General features: G+C 37.3%; 2 protein-coding genes across 4 annotated transcripts in view; both read left to right on the plus strand.

Moving 5' to 3' along the window:
• LOC148822064 (activin receptor type-1-like) overlaps positions 1-9,617 on the plus strand; it is a 36,131-nt gene extending 26,514 nt beyond the window's left edge. For all 3 annotated transcript variants that reach the window (XM_088931241.1, XM_088931244.1, XM_088931242.1), the window contains exons 6-10: positions 2,158-2,304; positions 2,756-3,031; positions 5,250-5,447; positions 6,762-6,892; positions 8,325-9,617. In XM_088931241.1, the coding sequence (XP_088787367.1) occupies positions 2,158-2,304; positions 2,756-3,031; positions 5,250-5,447; positions 6,762-6,892; positions 8,325-8,459 (887 nt within the window). In that variant the 3' untranslated portion in view covers positions 8,460-9,617. The remainder of the gene's footprint in view (positions 1-2,157; positions 2,305-2,755; positions 3,032-5,249; positions 5,448-6,761; positions 6,893-8,324) is intronic.
• A 6,115-nt stretch (positions 9,618-15,732) lies between these two features.
• The window catches only part of acvr1c (activin A receptor type 1C), a 38,335-nt gene continuing 33,081 nt past the window's right edge, over positions 15,733-20,986 (plus strand). Inside the window, exon 1 of the mRNA XM_088931245.1 lies at positions 15,733-15,833. Coding sequence (XP_088787371.1) covers positions 15,764-15,833 — 70 coding nt within the window. The 5' untranslated portion in view covers positions 15,733-15,763. The remainder of the gene's footprint in view (positions 15,834-20,986) is intronic.

The following is a 20,986-nucleotide window of genomic DNA, read 5'->3' on the forward strand; positions in this document are numbered from 1 at the left end:
GTTCAGCTTGATTACACATGTTCAGTGTTTAGTATCAGGATGCAAAAAGTCTTGCAATTCAAGGTTCTCCTTTTTTTTACATACTCTATTATATACCAAGCCTTTGTAAGCCATCTGATTGGGTATTCTAACCATAAATTGGCTTTTGCACAATTAAAGGTACATATCAATTTCAAATATTGGGTTTAAGTGTATGCTGGAAATCTGCTCATTGCTTTTGAAAATCCCTGAAAACAGCCTCCCTCGGTGGTCTGCTCTGTCTGTATTCAGAAATTGAACTTGCTTAAATGACATTTTCACACTTAATTTGATTTTGCGCATCCCATTTTGTACAGTTGACAGTTTGAAAAATTTAATTAAGTTTGTGGTTGGATGATTGCTGTTTAGCTAACAGGAAAATAACATTGAAATGGTAAATTCATTTGAGTGACTTTCTTTACACATTAATAAAAAAAATCAACCTCCACCTTCCACATAACTTGCAGTCTCCAGTCTTTCAAGTGCTGTGTGGGCGTATTTGGGATAGAAAGAACCAAATACCAAAGTTAATTTTGAGCTTTTGGAATGGGTCACAATATCAGAATGTGGTAATAAGCTATTGTTTCTTTGATTCTAGTGTCCTTAGAATTTCTCTCTGCATTGCATTAACAAGAATGGCAGTCTGGGTTGTATGGTGCCTTATCTTTTGTTCACTTCTCAGTTGCTCTACTGCCTTAAACCCTTTTCCTTCTTTGCAGTTGATCTGCTGTAGGTTTCGATGATCCCACTTGAGTGTGGTCCACTGTTTGCTCTAATGGTCAGTGCTGCAACTGGACATGAAATGGGTGGTGGTGGTTAGTAAATCATCCCCGTTTGCCCTGAATCCCATTGCAGTTTTGTCCTCCCACTTTTAGTCCAGCAGGTATTTTTCTACTGGCCTGCCAGGGAACAGATAAGAGGGCCCTCTTTAAATTGCGCTGAGTGATAAAATACAAGGCTGTCATTTCTTGGCAAGTAAGATTTTTTTGTATTGATGCTGAAGTGGCTGATGTGAGGAGAAAGACACCAGAATAACAGACGAGGGACTAAGCTAAATCAGAAAATACTTGGCAATGCTGCATTCCTAACTTATTTTTGGAAAGAAATCCCAAACATGTTCCTGTTCCAGTTCATTAATTATAGGCTACAGCTTAACAGCTATTACCCTTTAATTCTGTTTTGTTCAAGGCCAATCTTCCATAACTCCTCAAACAAAGTAGTGCATGACCACTTTCCATATTTGCAATTTAGTAACTTATGGACGAAACTGTATGCACTAGTTTTTCAACATTTTCTTATTACATGATTTTGGATGAGACTTAAATATTAGCTGAACATTCCCATTTTTGTGACCATGGGAAATACAAAAAGTTACACACCCTGAAATGTGATAGAGCAAAAGAACAAAGTCTCCTGTTATAAAATACAGTAAATTTAACCTGCACAAGACTTAAATCATAAACCAGTAATTTCTCCTGTTTATCTCCAAATAAGAAGAAAGTTTATGCTGCATAGCCCTTCTCAAATTCCATCTATTTCTTAAACGCTTCTTTCTATTCAGGGTTGTGGAGAAGCCTTTCCAACCTAAGCAACAGGCACAAGGTGGGGTGCGCCAAGACAGGATGCCAGTCCATTGCAGGGCAGACAGACGCAAATATTGATATGTATGCGCTCATAGCCGGGCCAGTTTTCCCAGAAGCCAGTTAACGTACCAGTATGTCTTTGGACTGTGGGAGGAAACTCGGGTGAACATGGGGAGAACATATAAACTCCACACAGATAGCACTCCAGGTCCAGAATTGAGTTCTTGCTTTTTTTGGCTTAAAAAATAAGAACATCAGGTTAAAAGTGATGGGAGGCCATTTATACCATCTAATTCAGATTAGTTGCTCGTAGCCAATTGATTTGAGGGATCTTGAAACCCCTGACCTTGCGGTCAGGAATCCACTGCTCCACACTGTTGAAGTCGCACAAGAGCAATGCGTACTGAAACAATCAACATAGCTCAGTTGTATGTAAAGTGAAAAATCAATCGAGGATCAAGGGCTAAATATTTTGTGTATTTTTTTTATCCTTCTCTTTGGATAACGGGAAAAGGTGAAAACAAAGTGAAATGCTTTAATGTTTCTCAACTTGCAGGTAAAGGGCGTTATGGAGAGGTTTGGAGGGGCCAGTGGCAAGGGGAGAGTGTTGCAGTTAAGATTTTCTCCTCCAGAGATGAGAAATCCTGGTTTCGGGAAACTGAGATCTACAACACAGTGCTGCTGAGGCATGAAAACATATTGGGTAAATACACAGGAAACGTGCACTTCATAAGTGTTAAAATATAGGTTTAAATGTTAGGGGAAGTTTTAATCCTATCATTGTCTGTTAACCATATCCATTAAGGGTATGCACTGTAGAGCTAAATAGCTTTAGGTGATTAAATTTTGAAGAGTTGTGACAGCAGATTGTTATAAGATTTAAGAATAGGGCAGTAAATTAAACATACTTTTCCTGAAAAACATTTCATCATAAACATACCCCCCAGTTTAATGTCTCTTGCACAGCACTAATCATGCATATACACAGAGGTTGTTAGTGCTATAGACACCCAATATGAATCATTTCGGCTGTTTCAAAGTTATTCATGCTGCTTTGCTTAATCCAGAAGACACTATAGGAAATAAAAGGCATCTCAAAACATTTCAAGCTAATATCTTATTAAGCAGCTGTGCTGACATTTGTGTATTTGCAGGCTTTATTGCTTCAGATATGACCTCCAGAAACTCCAGCACTCAGCTGTGGTTGATCACTCACTTCCATGAAATGGGCTCCCTGTATGATTATCTCCAGCTGACCACCCTGGACACGGTGGGCTGTCTGCGTATGGCTCTGTCCATTGCCAGTGGCTTGTCACACTTGCATGTAGAGATCTTCGGAACGCAAGGGAAGCCTGCAATCGCACACCGGGACTTGAAGAGCAAAAACATCCTAGTTAACAAGAATGGGCAGTGCTGCATAGCTGACTTAGGTAAGGGTATACTGGTGCACCTGAACAAATGCTCTATTCTGAAAAAGAAAAACCTAAGCTATTTCAAATAGTACTTCTAGCGTCTCTTATTCTGCCTCGGTTTTGTCATATTCGGAATTCAGGTTTAACTTTATGAAATGGTTAGCAAAATATTATGTAACAGTTTTGATTGTTTACATATCGTGATTATAAGGGACACAAAGCACTGTTGCCACAATGTGCTTTTTTTCAAGAAATATAATACTTAGAAGCATTAAAAATGCAACATGCTTTTGGTTTTCACAATTTTTTTGTTTTTAATGCTTCTCGGTATATTTGCTAGTATAGCAGCGCCTAAAAAAAACGTTCAATTAGGCACCGTGACGTATTTTTAAAATAAAGCCATTTTATGGTAAATTTGTTAAAATGTTTTTTAAAACCCAATTCAAGACGTAGTTCATCTCGTACAGCTGTTCATGGTCAGCTGAAATGTCACATTAATTAGGATTCTGGCTCCAACATAATCATAGCAAATTATCCAATCCCTTTCAAGCGTTTTAGTGATAATGAACCGTGAATAGTGTTGGTGTTTAAGTGCAGCCATTTCATTAAAGCATTCAAACATTTTTTCTTGTCCTATGAACTCAACTGATTAATTTGACAAAAATAATTTGTATGTGTACACCCCTCTCTTTGTCTTTATTGCTAAACAAGAATGTTAACCAAAAATGCATTAAGCAACACTTAGATTTGAAGAGCCTATTATGGGCTTTATGCCGTAGCTAAAAAAAGATGTGCAGAGTGCTTTAGAAAAGATGGTATAAACAATGTTCTTGTATTTAATGTTGTGAAGCAGATCTGAACAAACAACCTGGTTGTTTTGGAGAGGAAATGCGCTTTTTGACTTATGTATGTTTTTATAACCATATGCCATTTGACTTTCCTGTTGTCCTAGTCTCTCTAACCTTGCAAAATAAGGTCAGTCTGCAAACTATCATCCTATAGTTGCATTGGTGAAGTGCATGTAGGATTATGCACAGTGTTATTGAGCTACTGTAAAGCTGTCCTCTGCTTTTCTTACCCTTTCCGAGGAGCAAAAACAGCTGAATTTAACCTTTGTAGTCATTTAGTTAAACAACTGCAACGTATTTTAATAAAACTAAATAGCCTCAGACTAGTTATGTCAAAACTTGTCGTTAATTGATCAGTAATTCCCAATTTTTGCAAATTGGGTAATTTTGCGTGAATAAAACTTTACTGGATTTGGGCTCTTCTAGACTTAGTTGGGAGACCTCTGATCAAAAACAGTTTATCGGCTGCAATGCAGTCCTTATCCACTGGAGGACAGTAGACTTTCTCTTGTCTAGAGAAACACACGCAGAAATAAAAATAGTGGTTCTTTTTCAAAGTGTTGTGGGTTATAAATGTAGAAAGCAGAAGTTTTTTAAAAATGAAGTCATTTAAAAAACGTATGTTACAATCTATGGGCTGAAAATTCACTTAAGGACTTTAGAACCTGTGATGAATAAATCAAGGTAATAAATAGTGGGCAAGCTGGTAGAGTATGTTCCCACTGAACTCTGATAAAACAAGAGCTACTAAATGTACCACGTGATTTGACAACTTGGAATACTTCCAGATTAAACCTTCATGTGAACAGAGACCTATATTTTCATCAGAATGTAGGAACCCTCAGTGCTAGTGTCATGCAGTGGCTGTAGGCTCAGATGAAGAATTGACGCTATGGCACAGGACAAGACTACTTGAAGGTTTCTTGTTTCTCTAAATGTATAAATTAAGTTTGCTGTAGGATATTTTTTTTTTCAATCAAGTTGGAGGTTTTAACTTTCCAAATATTCATGGTTCTGCATGTTTATCAAAAGAACAGAAAAATATGAAAAAAGAGCCTGTTAGAGCACAGCCTTTTAGACGAGTAGTATGAGTATCAGGCCAGAATACACTTGATTTGAATGTAATTGCGTTTAAAAGGTGACAGTAATATGAATTTATCTGTTTGAGTTAGTTTAACACCTGCTGTTGTGCCGTCTTCCTCAGTCTTGCATTATTTCTGTTAGCTTGCATAGGTAATGAACTAGATCACTTTAGACTTCTTGATTAATATTTTTACTTTTCAGAATTTAAGGAGTCCATCTCTTGTTACCTAGGGTAACAGGGCAGTTTATCTTGTGACATCTCCACACTTCCTTTAGGAATCGCATCTTTCATTTGTTAATTACAGGACTTGCCGTGATGCATTTTCAAGACACTAATGAGTTAGATGTGGGAAACAACCCAAAAGTGGGGACCAAAAGATACATGGCACCAGAAGTCTTAGACGATACCATCCAGGTGGACTGCTTTGAGTCCTACAAGAGAGTAGACATTTATGCCTTTGGACTTGTTCTATGGGAGGTTGCCAGGAGGACTGTTAGCAATGGTGAGTATGAGCTGTACCATTTCTTCTGAGTAAAGTAAACCCACTTCTAATTCAAATTTAGTTTTAATTTCAAATCAATGTTATACTTATGAGATTAATAGGGCCTGTTGAAAGGAGGCTTCACTGGGAATAGAAGGCTGTCGTTGAAGATTGTCCTGTAATTGTGGTTTTATTTCTTATTGCCATGGAAAAATTATCCAGTCTAACTAAAATAAGTACTACCGTCAGTTGTTTTTACAATAACTGATTTTTTTTACCTGCCTTTTTTGATCAGTGGCTGTATATAATCGGTGTTTGATCAATTTCTTTTTGCAGTTGCACTGGTGTTAATTTCTTCTCCTAGGAACTTGTGATGAACTGTGTTTGATAAAGTATTGTATAAGATCAAGGAGAATTTGAAAAATTCCCTTTAGAGGACAAAAAATTAAGATTCTTAAATCTGTATTTTGATTAATACATTCAAATACTACTTTTGATATGCATATTTTCAGTTTTAGCAATATATGTTATGGAGGACATAGGTATGTTGCTTATTGCATTTAGTTACTATAAATACCACCTCTCACATTCCAGGAAGAATGTTGTAGGATAAGGAAACAGTTTTCAATGACCCCAGTTAAAAACCTGGCTAGTTCTTACATCCACTACATTTAGAATAACCGAGTACAACTGAAACTTCACAATCACCCTTGTTTATAAATCGGAGAAATCGGTTTATAAAAAGCATTGGTGAATGAGGGTCTATTCCATTCCACTCAGTGTCCCCAGTGCATTCAGTCCCTTTCTCCAAGGCACACAGCTGTGTTTAAACTGAAATGGGTAGTGATTTTCTCCATACAGCGATAAATGACATATCTATTTATAGTCTGTGCAGGGCTGATAGTAGTGGTTTGTACTTTAGGGTAATACAGGCCACAGATAACACAACCTTTACTTGCTACTCCTTGAGTTATAATTGCTCCATTGTACTTTGTACAGAATTTGACACACCTACCTTATTTACCATGACCTATAGAAAGACGCTTTGTAAAATGTTTGGCCATTGTGGAAAATGCACTCCAAAAAGTAAAAATTAAATGAGAGCAGAATAATGCCCTGTATGACATAATAGATTCTGTCTTTCATCAGGTTTACTGCGAGTGTCATGTATGAGCTCTTGAAGTTTTGTTTGCAAAGGATAGAAAGTGTTGAACTCCTAACCTGAAGACCTGAGAATAGCAAACACAAGGACAAGAAGTGAAATCTTGCCAGCCGTTTATTGATAACGGCTATATAATAGCGATCTAATTAACAAACCACTTCTTTTTTGTTTAGGAATTGTAGAGGACTACAAACCACCTTTTCATGATGTTGTTCCTAATGATCCTAGTTTTGAAGATATGAAAAAGGTTGTTTGTATAGACCAGCAAAGGCCCAACATTCCTAATAGATGGTTTTCAGATCTGGTAAGTAATGGATGAGAAATGAAAAGAACCTGCTTTGGTAAAAGACTTATGCTTTTGAACATTCAAGTATCCAGCAAACTCATTAATGACCTGGCAATGGCCCTTACCTACATCTAGAGCCCTTGAAAATCAAGGAGATCCCTGTGGCTAGTTAAAATTTATTTTATTTTACTATGAACAGGATTCACTAGAAATTAGTTTAACATTTAGAGTTTGTATAAGCAGATGGGAAGAAATATTCTCTTAAGGTTTGACTGTCTGTACTTGAGATCAGTTCAGTATGTTGTATTGCAAGAAGGATATGAAGCGAATGGCTTATGGTATGCAGGAGGCCAGCAAGTGTTTGTGTTGACATGGAGATTCTTCTTCTTTTTCGCATTTTCCCACTTGTGTGGGGTCTGCTTGCTTGCACCGCTTTTTCCACTTCGTGCGGTCTGCAGCGTCTCGGCAGGTGACTTGCGAGGCACATGCCGCCTTTCAGCCGATCCAGCCAGCGCGTAAATGGTCGACCACGGGGCCTGGGGCCTTCCACGTTCAATTCGAGGGCGGTCTTTGCCATTGACGTGTCATTGTGTTGACATGGAAATTGAGTGGACTAAATATAAGTAATGTATTACTTTTGTTGTGAATGAGGTATTCGCAAAAGAATCTTTATGGAATTCTTACTGCATCTTACTTTCTAGGCAATGCAGTGGGAATGCTTTGAACAGCAACGACTGGGTTGCACTTTAAGAATAGTACCATAAGCATAAAACCAAGTTTTTTGGTTTCCAGACCTACAAAGGCATTAACCTCCTGGTAACACAAATAAGTTCAAAAACGCTAAGAAAGAGCTAAGCTCTTATTCCGGGAACAACTCTAATAGACCACTTTGTATCAGGTTAGTGTAATTACATTTTAGAAATCAGAAGGAAGAAAATTCACACACCTTAAATTAATTTGAGACATGTGAATGACCTTGTGTTCTTAAGTGCCTGTTTTTCCTGGTACTTTATTCAGCATTTAATACATATAACAATATATCACACTGGTGCTGAAGGTCCGGTACAAAACATTTTATTAATTTACTTAGTAAATTAAATGAACAGACAAAAAGGCACAAAATTCGTCTGTATTTTCTAACCTAAATGTTTTGTGGCATTTTTAAATGCACTTGGGAAATATGCGATTATCCTAGTATTGGTTCAAGTATCTGACTGAACTAATTTTTGATTGTAGTCGCATTGTTCATTAGCACAACTTTCACCTGGGTGTATTGCTCTAGAATTGGAGTTATTTATTTTAATAAATCGCTGCTCATCTGCTTAAACTGGTAAGGAATAGAAACCATTTTTTATTGCCATGTCATAAAAATGAATTTGCAAATTGTGTGTATTGAGACTGTTCCTCATCTTTTTTGAGGGTTTTTAACTTTCTAAAATTTGCTTTTCAGACACTAACGGCTATTGCCAAGCTGATGAAGGAGTGTTGGTATCAGAATCCATCCGCGAGGTTAACTGCACTACGAGTTAAGAAAACGCTGACAAAGATTGACAACTGCCTGGACAAAATTAAGGCTGACTGCTGAACCTATCACCCCCCAGTGGGACTTTAAGGACTTTAAGAAATAGAGGAATTTCACTTGGGAAGGAGAAATGGGACCTATCCTGGCACAGTGCTCTTATAGAGGCACATATTTATTTTCAACATGCAGTGGGGGAAATTTTGGCATCCAAAGATGGCTTAGCGGGCATTTAAATGACTGTCAGTATATTGGGGGGATCTTTTATGGTTATCCTTTTTTTTATTAATAATTTAATAGTTATGTTCTTTGAAGAGGAAACTGTTAACCTGGGCATTGAATGATTGCTGTAGTGCTACAGTTCTTTGGTTTAACAAATTTCTGCAAATCTGCTTCATTTAGCAATATGGTCTGTGCTTTTCTTGTTAATTGCACTGTCTTTGCATTCCTTGCACTGTTACTGGTGAATTTTAAAAACAACTTGCCAAAAAAATTTATATCTTACTAACATGATCAAGAAAGGACAAATGGTAATTGTTTTTACAGCATTTCACTAGTGTTTACATTATTGTTAGATGGCAGGATTTCTTGGTATTCTTCATTAAATCTGTAATTTATTTATTGCTAACATTGATTAGTTGTAAAATCATTCTGCTTTTTGACTTTCTATTAAGATGCCTTTTCTTCCTTCATAAAAACTACTTCCACTGCCCTTAATGTTATCTGTTACAGATTTTTTATATCTCATTGCAAACATTTCATTATGTATCTAATTTTATATTTTTTTATTTGTTTTATAAGCTTTACCAAGTACAGATGCTAGAAAAACAAGTCATAATTTATACAGGAATGTGAAAACGTATCAAAAAGTTTGTGTAAAGGTACATGGTTATTTTTAAAATTATATATTGTAAAGTCAACAAGAAACTGAACTATTTTGGTTTAATCATTTTATATTCAGTAGTAATTTCTACAAATTAAATAGAATGTTTGCAACAAAGTATACCATTTGGCTACCTGTTTTCTCATTTCTCATCTAGTACTTTTGTATGATAAAAATTAATACTGTAGTTCTGTGTATTATCAGGCAATGTTCCTTAAATGTATTTCAGGTTATTAAAAAAAAGTGACTTCGTAACTTATAAATGCTTAAGTTATTACGAAACCGGATTGTAATAAATTTGCCGGATTTGTAATAAATAAAATAGCTAAAATCCACTTATGGCATTGGCCTTTTATCCAGAGTGCCACACATTATAATAGAATGAATTGTGGAAAAGTGATTTGAGCACTGCTTTTTGTAGAGAAGAATCAATGACATTGGAGAATCTATTTGATTATAATGCTCGTGACAAGGGGGAAAGCACTGTGCTACTGCTTTTTGAAAGGGCTTAAGCAGCAGCAGCAGCAGCAGCAGCAGCAGCAGCTTAAAGCTGAGTTTCAGAGAGCCAAGGATAATTTCTATTGATGGAGCAATGATTAACCACTTGAATGTTGTCAGTTTCAGTACCAGGCAATACAGGGAGCAATGAATGGTCTTTTTATTGCATTTCCAGTAAACTGAGTAATGTATTAATACAATATACTGAACATTTTTAAATAGAGTACTAGGTATTCATGACAAGAAGGTTTTAATTTGAGAGTCCATTGGTGGAAATGGATACAAATGCCCTGATTAATTGTTTTGGTTGGAACATATTGTACACAAGCCCTGCAAGTAAAAAACAAAATCAGATCTGGAAAATTGAATGTAGAGTGCATCCATAAAAATGGCAAAAATAATTAATTGACCCAGAGTGTTTTGCTTCTGTTGCATGAAAGATTGTGGAAATAGGTTTTAAGTCGGGACTCTCTCTGGGCTGCTCAAGGATTCTTACTTTTCTCAAACTTCTCAGGTGTAGCTTTGGTTCCTTTTCCTGCTGAAAGTTGGATTTTCATCCCAGTTTGAGGTCTTTAGCAGACTTAAAATGGGTTTTCTTTTAAGATTCACCACTCCACCCATTTTTTTTCCCCGAAACTCAAAAAGCCTCTCTGTCCCTGCTGATGGGAAGCAGCTCTCGGCATGATACTGCCCACCAAGCTTGAATTTAGGGATGGTTTTGACTGGATGATGCTTTATGGTGGTTTTGTGCCAGATGCACTACTCTACAGTTGCTCCAAGAATTTCTGATTTTGTCTGGTCTGCTCACAAAATGTTTAGCCACATGTTTGCAGGATCACACAAATGCTCTGTTGCAACATCTCAGAGGTCTGGGATGTTTTTTTTCACTTTGCCATACAGGCCAGCTTTGGGAAATGAAGGGATATTTTTCACTCATACACATTTTCTCCAGAGTTCCTGTTTCTCCATTGCACTCTCCAGCTTGTCCAAACTTGTCATTGACATCACAATGGCATCTCTCAGCTTCTAAGTTTGGGGAGATGGCCTGACCTAGGCAGGCGCAGTGGTACAGTGCACCTTCCGTTTCTTAATGATTGGGGATTGGGAATTGATCTTGGGATCACTTGTGTACAAGCAACTCAACCAGCAAGTTTAGCAGCCGAGGTAAGGAGGCCAAAAGGCATCCTTGTGACTGTATCCTTTGAGATGTTCTTCTCTGTTGTGATAACCTGCTGCTCTGAGACCTAAATAGAAATCCTAACTGAACTCACTTGGGCCTGTTAATACACAGCACTGATATATTCTAGCATCCTGCTTTGAGACATAGAGTATGCTGGTGAGGCAAAATTTACCACAATGTTTTCATTTTTCCCCCCCCACTTCCCTTTGTACCATCCTTATAGAAAGGGGACTAAAAAGCAGATTGAATAAAGCATTTCACTGCTCATGTTGCACAAATATTCTATGGGTTGAGATCCCTTAATGAGTCTTCTGAATTTAACAAGGTAAGGTTTGACTCAGGTGATCTTTATACATCCCCTGCATTTATGCATTTGATTTCATCTTTGGAGAACAGAAGTGTTTTGAAATCTGAAACATGCAGGTTTGTACGCATGAGTTGGACTTAAATGAAGAAATAGTATTTTCACTTTCAATCCGCAGTAGTCAATTTCCTGTCTTTCATGTTCAGTTTAAGACATTTTGAAGATAATCCAAATAATATTGAGTTCATCTTGAGCAAGCTTTTTTTGTGTCAAAATATTCTTCAACCTTTGTTTAGATATTCCACACTTGGGTAGGCAAGCCTTTACATTCTGACCACATAACTGGTTTACATCTTTAACAGTGCTGTTGGAAATCCTATTTGAGACTTTAAAACTACAGCAACCTTTGTGGTAAACTCTCCTCTCTGCAAATTGTGCTGAAACTAATTCAACGGAATTCGTTTGATGGAAAGGAAAAAATGAGAAGAAATTATGGTCCCTAGTCAAAGTACAATTTCAAATTGCTCTCCAAACCATGAGGAAGATTTGTTACAACTAGAGTGTGCAGATCCCTCTGAGGTGCTTCGAAATCATTCTGTACAAGCCTGATGAAAAGCCCTTGTTTGTTAAGAGTCTGGTATATTGCAGTAGTGGTAGATTCATGCTATGTCAAGTCCTAAATTCTTTAAACCTGTCTTAGAATTTTACAGCAATATGTAAGCCAGATGCTTTACTTTCTGCTGAAATAAAACTAAATGTATTGAATTAAGTTTTTCATGTATTAAAATAACAATGTAAACATGGTAAAGATTTAGAGGAAATCTTTCAGATGAATATATACTGATGGGGGGGGGGAAAAATACCACCTTTTTTTAAGCCCTCTGACTAGCAATTCAGCTTGTGCAGTGAGGCATTGCAATTTGTCAATCGCACAAAAGCTCGTTAGGTGCATGTTTACCCAACAAGTTCCAGGTGGAACAATGCTTGATCAGGTCACCTTTAAAAAGGCCTTAATTTAAAGCTTCAATCACTGCAAGAAAAAAACCACAGTCAGTTTTCTGTGCATTCCATAATGCCTTGAATGTCACCAGAAGCAAGGGAGAGGGCCATTGGCATGGTGCAGGCAGGTATGTCATGTGCCAGTGTCGCCAGACACTGGAGTAAGCCGCTCCACTATGTCCTGAGAGAAGGTTTCAGCAGTCCGGCAGGACAGCTGATCGTCCAAGATCCTCTTGCCCTTGAGTGACCACACCAGAGTAGGGCTGACCTATCAGACTGGTCCGTCTGCGAGATCGTTTCAGATCTGCCACCCGTACTGCTGCTGAAACTGCCGGCAGACACAATACCTGCATCAGTGATAGGACAGTGAGGCTCTAAGCTGCTGGCCTTAGAGCAAGGTGACCTGTCAGGGCCCCTCTGCTCACACCTCCTAGATGTCACACCTGACTGGCTTGGGCCAGACAGGGGCTGCGATGGACTCATCAGCAGTGGCATCAGGTCCTCTAAATGGATGAGTCACTCTTCATCCTGTTTTATGCAGATGGGAGGGCTAGAGTGTGGAGGAGGAGGTGTTTCTTTTTTCCATCCATCAGTATATTTCAGCTACAGATGATGGGCAACAGTGTTTGAGTTGCTAAAATCTGACCAAAGAAAAATCATGGTAAAACTTATGTCTAAGTGGTAAATGCTTATCATGGCTATATCATATACAGTGCCCTTCTATTCCTAGTTGAAAGTTTACAGACGTATACTTGAGAGAATAAATAATTATTAGGGAGCTCTATCAAATCCACCTGTTTTCTGCTGTTACTATAGTTACACCCAGTGTACTTAGCACTTTAGAAGATCAAATTTAATGGTTAAAATAAGGTCACTTCTTAATCACAGATATTGAAAGTGTTCAAATGGTCTGTTTTCATTTTGCTAACTGGAATGTCACTTGACTATGCAAAGCTCATTTTTATTCCTCTTTCCCTTGGCGAAATTAGGATTTCAATTAGGTTTTAGCTCTATCAGTACAATTCCTGTTTAGTCAGCATTCAGATTCGAATTAAGTGCTATTTACCCCCATTTTTCCCTTTGAACTCTTCATGATTGTTTTGAGCCTTTTACAGTTTTTGATTTTTAGTTGTTAGTTGTAATTGAATAAGTTCGGGATCTCTCGTCTCCGTGTCTAGAAGATCTGATTTAAACTAAACGTGTAGCAGAAGAAGAATCAATGCAATAGCGGTTCAGGTCTGGTTTGCAAGGCTGTTTTAGAAATGAACTTGCGTTTGTGCTTGTGATGTCACAGCTTTAAGCCTGTGTGATATTAATGCAACGTGAGTGCATCCAGAAAGTAAATGGCATACATTATGTATGTATGGTGCTAAAACGTAAGTTTGGAAGAATTGTATTCCTGTGTTTGAATTAGTATAATGAGTCAATCATGATTGTGGTAAAGGATGAGTCAATCTAGATTAACACTAAATAGGAATAACTGTATGAAACTTTGTGTTCACCTTTTTTTGTCAAAAAGGGTGAATTAGGGCTCTATAATACGGTGTTGGCAAATGCAATGCTAAAAACAGTTCAGGCCACTTTTGGTTATGGATTTCATACATGGTGAGTCCAGGATGACTAGATTGTTTTCTAAGTTTTAAGTAAACATTATTCTGGAGTTCTTTGTTATATTGTATTACTGTTCACAGACATCTTTGAGTCCACATTTATTTTTGGGTTACAGATATCAAGGCTTTCTGCAACCATTTTGCATGTATGTTGAAATGCACTCTGACATAGAAAAGACACTGTTTATTTCATAGAGATAGGTAGGTCCCTTTTCAGGCCATAAAGGCCCATGGGGGAATAGGGGGCAAGGGCCACCATTATTCTGTGACCATCCGACACTGGAGGTGGAGGCGCTGTGGTCAGCATCACGTTCTGGCCTGCCTAATACCCCCGGTACTCACTTGGAAAGCAGGCTGAGTGGACCTGGGTGCCGTCAGGAAGGAATTAGAGCAAGCTACATCGCTTTCCCCTACCTGGTATTGATATATTTCATAGAAGCACTATATATTTCACACGCAAAAGAGAGGTGAAAGTTACCTGTATTAATTCTTTTTTATGTAACTGCCTCTGGGGTTCTCTGAACTGCATGGCAACCATAAGTGTTGTCCAATAATTTGTAAGCACTTAAAAGAACAAACCTAGAAATGGCTTGGTCTTCAAAGAAAAACTAAACAGGTTTTCATGTGCCAAATTTGTACGAAGAGTATGAGGGCAAAGGGGTGCAGATGTAGACAGGGAGTACTGTGTTTCTGGGTTGCTAAGGAGACATTGCAGACAGGAGGCAGAGAAAGCCGGGCGCTGGCTGTTTGGGAATGGATTGTGGAGTTTAAGTTAAGTGCAGTGAATGGGAGACAGTGGCCAAGATGAAGAAAACATGATAACTGGTCAGAGTCATTGGCAGAGTAGGAACAACAGCTGGAATTGATTTGGACCCCTTTGCAAAACACTGTGCCTCATTAACCTTGATCTGATGCCCCACTTGGCCTGGGTACTGTCTATTGAAATCCCCACCTTAACACTCTAGTTTAAACATTGTAAAAACCAGTGGGAGTACGACTGGAGACATTTTAGCTTTTATGTTTAGATTTGCAGCGCTAAAAGTTGACTTAAAAACAGCCGCTGAAAGGAAAGATGCTGTGTAGCCATACTTAAATAAAAACGCTAATACAGCTCATCATGCTTCATGATCACATCATGAATAGAGCCCAGATGTTGGTGATGCATGAGATTATATGGCATGCTTAAAATAGTATTATATCTCCTCTGGTACATATGCCCTGTTGGAATGGGTTTCTGCAAGCACAACGTGTCGCTGTCATGCTCTGATTTCGGGACTATTTCAAAGTAGTATGTTATTTCCATATATTCTCGGAAAAACTGCACAATTTAGCGTTCAGTCAGTAATATTTTTGATTATGTTCCATGTCATTTATTAACGTGTTGGGGTAGTGATGGCAACAAGTTAGTCTAATCATGATCAGGATCTTGACCACCTTGTAAAGTGTGCCCTCCTCGAAGTTCATACATTTTGTTATATTCAGAAAGTGAATTAATTAACTAGTTATATATTTTTTCCATTTTCTCTCGCCCTACAAATCGTACAAATCTCAAGACGTAACTTTCCAGAGTCGCTAATAATTTCAGGATATGCGCGGTGGACGCGTAAATCGACATGTAGTTTGCTCAGACGTAGCCGGTGGGTACACGCTGCCTGTCCTCAGTCAGTAATACAGCGCCTGTGTTTATCAGGGGGAAAGCACATTAATCCTCTTTAGTTCCAATCAGTAAAGGGGGCGGAGTGCTCTCCTATTGCGTGTTTAGTTATGTGACCTGTTATTAGGAGCGCAGCAATGCAAAGCGTGGCTGTCAGAGTTGCAGCGAAAAACAGAAGCAAATGAATTTGACTGGAAACGGTGTCCAGTATTTCCCAGAATCAAGCGGATGAGTTTATTGCTATGGCTTGTCACAAGTATCCTGCTGTTGGAACGGCACTGATATTTCTCGCCTTCGCTCAGTTCGGCACAGGTACTGTAGGTGTTCTTAAATATTCTGCAGTGCAAAGGGCAATTTTCAAATTGGATTATGCGCCAAACATTTCTAATATGCAATAAGTTTTTGTGTTAAAGTGTCTAAATACTTCTGTGCCGAAGTGCTTGTTGTTTGTTGTAATGTGAAAGTATTCCGATTTTCGAGCTGCGTCGTTACTTAATCTTCTTAGGTTGTTGCACTATAAAAAGGTTAGAAACCTAGTTTTGATGTAAATAAAACTGACAGGTCTGGTAAACAGGCTTTATGATTCGTTTATGTCCACACGTTTGAGACATTTGTACTTTGGCGACAGTTGTCATATACACGGGATTAAATATTATATAACTAAGATAAATTAATAACTAGATAGTTGATAGAAGCAGATCACACAGTATCAGAAATTCGTGGTTAGGGATGATAAAACCTTTTTTCAGTAGGGAATTTCAGTACTTCAAGGTTTTTAGTGTTCTCAAGATTTTCTGCAGACATTTTATAGGGGTCAACGAAGCTGCTTAGCTAGATTTATAACCACTGTTTGCGCGAACCTTTATATTCTGTACATATTACTACTACTGTATATCTACTGAACCTATAAATGTCTTTTTAAAAACTACTTACAGTAAGCAAAGATTGCTTTAATTTCGGATTTCATCTGATGTCCTCTTGTTCTCCTCCCGAAGAGCATTTTTAATTCTCCTGTAGGACGTATTGAATGGTTTTCTCCTTATGTTAATAGGAGTATTTTCTTTAACTGATGGTGGTAGACAAGCTGGTGTACATTCAAAGCAATTGATGAACAGTGTGTAAGTTATTGACGTTTCACACCAGTTCTAAATGCACTTTAGAAGATATTTGGTTTCTCACTGAATTCTGAAATTTGGTTATAATTTGACTGAAGGAAACAAGGTAGAGAAATAATAAAACACGTTTTACTTTGTATTTGATTTCTGGTTTGCAATTAGATGAGTTAATGTTTGAAAAGAACATCACAGCCAAGTGTTCTTTTGTAACTTTCGTTGCCAATGTATTGGAAGAAACAGGCAAGCCCTGTTGAATTACACATTTCAATTTGCACCTCAGTTGTGTTTTGAACAAGAGATAATGCCGTTTACAACACAATGCAGAGGAAAAACAAGTGCTATTAAAATGTACTTAAATACTTGAGAATGCTGGGGGGTGTCAGGGCACTGAACATTAAGTGAGGGTTTTATCTATGAAGACTGCAGGAAGGTGTTGACTTTCTACATATCCCTTTTTTACTACCTATGTGCTTCTGTGTCAGATTTTTGGCAGAAGATACTATTAATAACCTGATTTAGCTTGCAGGAATCACTGTAAAGAGAGCCTACTAAGATCAGTTCTACACAGGTGTCATTGTACACCAAGTATACTACTTTTGGTTAATAATTTTACTACAGATAAATGTGTTTTAGTCATGTGTTAGAAAATTTAAGTGTGATTCAGAGTAATGAACTTTTGCAAACAATAGATGTTAGTACAGATGCTAAACAGTGAGTGTATAGTACATAACAATAAATTCAAGCAATTACAGTGAAGACTATATTTAGTTTTATATTTCGGCATAAGAAGTCTTGCATTTCCTTCCTGCTGGAAATAACATTAAATGTCCGAATATAATAAGAATGTAGTCCTGTTTATGATCTGATCATGTTCACATGGTAGCAGAAGGTTCACAAAGGTCATACCAATAGAGTTTTTTATTCTTGTTTTATCAATATAAATATTTGCATATGGTAGATGGGAGCTTTTGAACAGAAGTCCCATCTAATTAGCTGGCTTTGTGGTTTTTATTGGTGGATTTGTTCATTTAGCTTTTTTTGTAAAACCATAAAAGTTTCAACCAGCTGTTTACTCCTCGCCATTATAAAGGATTTTAATGACTCAGGGTAAAATAATAGCGCATAATGCTTGTGACCAATGAATCTTCTTGTAATATGATTACTACAGAAAGTAGACATGTATTCTGCATTTAAATTGTGTGTTCTTTCATATTAAGATACAATAGAATAGTTTTTAGTAAAAAAATATTTGCCGTAATGACACAGAAATGAGGCGTTCATTCTATTTTAACACGTGTTTAGCCCAAGCATTTTTTTGTCAGCAACAAAAAGATAATTGACTAATGTATACTGGACATTAAAAGAAACTTATCACTTATAACAAATTTATAAAAGTATCAGGAATATCCTTCTTTGGAACAAAATATCTTTCTGTAGTATGTACACTGACATTTTATTAAATAGACGTGACAAAGGTAAAACCACTATGCTAATTATCATTTGTTATCAACAGAGCCTACCGTGATAGTCATAACCTTATAGCAAGTGTGGTTCCCATTGGATGCAATATACGCTTTAGCCTACATGGGTGATGGATGCTTTGTACCAGGTTGTAGATGCAGTCTTGTGGGATTCTGTGTGTGTTTACTGGTCTCTGAGCCTTAGATGCCACACATCATTCCAGCTCATCCCACTGATGTTCAATGGGACTCAAGTCTAGCAAGCAGGGCACCTACGACATACAGTAACTGTGACATTCTTATCTTGCACAAACAGAATGAGACCTGGAAAGTTCCTTGTCTTGCTGGAATGTTGTCATGTCAGGAAGAGGCATAAGCAAGAGAGGTCTGAGGACCTGAACAGCGTAGTGCCATCTAAGGATGTTGCCAGAAATCGCTACGAGTGGATTTTTGTGGCAACTCAACATGGGTGTTATCTGCAGTATACAAGACCTAAATGCTGTATAGGGTTTGGCACCTCTGTGCTCAAGTTCTTCGGTGGTGTTGCTTATGCAGTACACACCGCTGACACCAAGGTATTATGATCGTGTTAAAATTGTCATGTTGGTTACTTCCCGTGTTTTTCTTTATTTTAAAGAGTCTGGAGATTTAACAGACCAGTGGCCAGTCAAGTGTCTCACAAATGAGATGGTCTGCCATGAATGATCAACTAATCAAAATGACACCAAAATATTTCAATACACAACATCCATACTAAAATGATGCAGTTCTACAGTCTAATGATGACAGAATCCTAGTATATGTAACATGATTTAATGACTCGACATCTCTGTTTTTTCAAGCTTAAAATCAGGTCTGAGAATAGCTTGTATTGTGAATTTCCAGTTCATTTGTCATATAAAAAAGATGGGGTACCACTTGAAAAGTGTACAACAATTTAATATCTCTTTAAAAGGTGCAGTATGTACCAGTCAGAACTTAAGCATTGTGTGCGAACCAGAATGTTGTGTGGAGGTCAGTACATAAGGCCTGTTAACCAATCAGAATATATTTTTTGCATCAGAATGCAAGGCCATTGCACTAATCAGAACAAACGTAAAACCATGACCTGTTTTCTACTACAGCTTTTTGTGACATTTATTAATTTTCATCTAGTAATATTACATCAATGTAATTTCATGGTATACCATGATGTATACGCATATACTGTAGTTTGGAAATTGAAAACTCTTTGTAACCTATTTTGCCATTGGTTCAAGTTTTGCCATGATGTGAAAATGTATGTCTGTTTGTGCTGGCTCGTGGTTTGTGTGGTCCTTGTCACCTTTGACCTTTAAACCAAAAGTAAGCTTGACCTTTAAACTGCAAGGTGTTTCATATAAGATGTGGTTTGATCAAAATAAACTAATAAAAATAGATTAAACGATACAATAAGTGTCTCCTTTGCACAGAAAAACAGATTTAATAAATATAAGCTTTAATTGTGAATGTATTTTATTTTGTGTATGAATTAAATAGCACCTGTAGGTAGAAGTACATCCAGCCCTATTTAACATAAACATGATAAATTAACTATATTCAATATAAATCGGAGAACAGATGAGAAGATCACCTTGTATTATAAATAGTGAGTTCAGAGGTGATCAGAAGGCAACCGCTAGCTAGTACAAAATATAAAGTTTCATTTATTTTTATTTATAGTAGGTCCATAAATTAAGTTTCAGCATGGAGTACAGTTAGTCTTTGGTGCTTTCTAGATATTGGATTTTGCAGAAGAGAAATTGATTTTGTCCATGAATGACAGTTAATGTGTGATTTCTAATAAGTTTTCTGGCAAATATAAGACAACTATGAAATTAAAATAAAAAAAAACAACCAGAGAGTGAAATGTTATACATAGTCCAAGTTTATCTTCAGGCTTGTAATTTATATTGCATTCAACTGCAGTATATCCAGTGGATTGATATTGAAGTGTGTAACATACGGAGTATCAAGAGAAACACATCATCCTGTTTTTTCATGTACTTCAGCAGTGCATAAGCACTAAATTAGTTAGAGGGTTGTCCTTTGGAATCAAGGCTTTGTAGAAAGCACCCTGAAGGAATTAACCCTCAGTAAGCATACGAGTAATATACACATTTTTATAACAATAGAACAACAGGTTGGAAGCTCTAAAAGTTTTGGTCCAGTGGCCCTAGAATTTCATTTATATTGATTGATTGGATTAATCTATATTGATCACTTCCTGGACTTCTACTGGTTCATTCTGATGTGACGACATTCCAACAGGACAATGCACTTTTTTCGAGCTTCTAGTGTCACAGCTGCTTTTCTGAGAGATGAGAATATGACAGTTACATTGAGGTTGTCCTGTTCACCAAATATTAGCCTTATCGAACATCTGTGAGATGAGCTGAATGACTAGTAACTTGTAGAGCTCAGAGAGCAATGAAAACACACATGCTTATCCAAGCCCTACTAGAGAAATGGGAGAGAATCCCTCAAGCCAGCATCAGTGATCTGTTGCTAAGCATGTGTTGTACATTTACAGTGTATTGCTTCTGTCATCAGCCACATACACTATTACCTGTGACTTTCACAGTGGACACCCTGATGATCGAAACTGTTAATCAAGAATGTTAAGCAGCAAAATGAGTGTAACTACAGTATATATAATGTGTTCAATAAAATGTCAGTACACCTGTTACAAAAAAGATGGTATTTTTCCTGATGATAACTTTGTAAATGCTTTCCAGTCTAGCAATAAGTAATTTTGATGCTCAGTATTTTAATATTTTTAAAGGAGAAATATTTTTTATAGAGAGCATTTCAGCTCAGTTTATTTGTTATATGCACAAGTGTGAGAAAATGCTTATTTGAATGTATGCTC

The sequence above is a fragment of the Atractosteus spatula genome, chromosome 13 (genome assembly GCF_055471065.1).
Source record: "Atractosteus spatula isolate fAtrSpa1 chromosome 13, fAtrSpa1.hap1, whole genome shotgun sequence".
NCBI lineage: Eukaryota > Metazoa > Chordata > Actinopteri > Semionotiformes > Lepisosteidae > Atractosteus > Atractosteus spatula.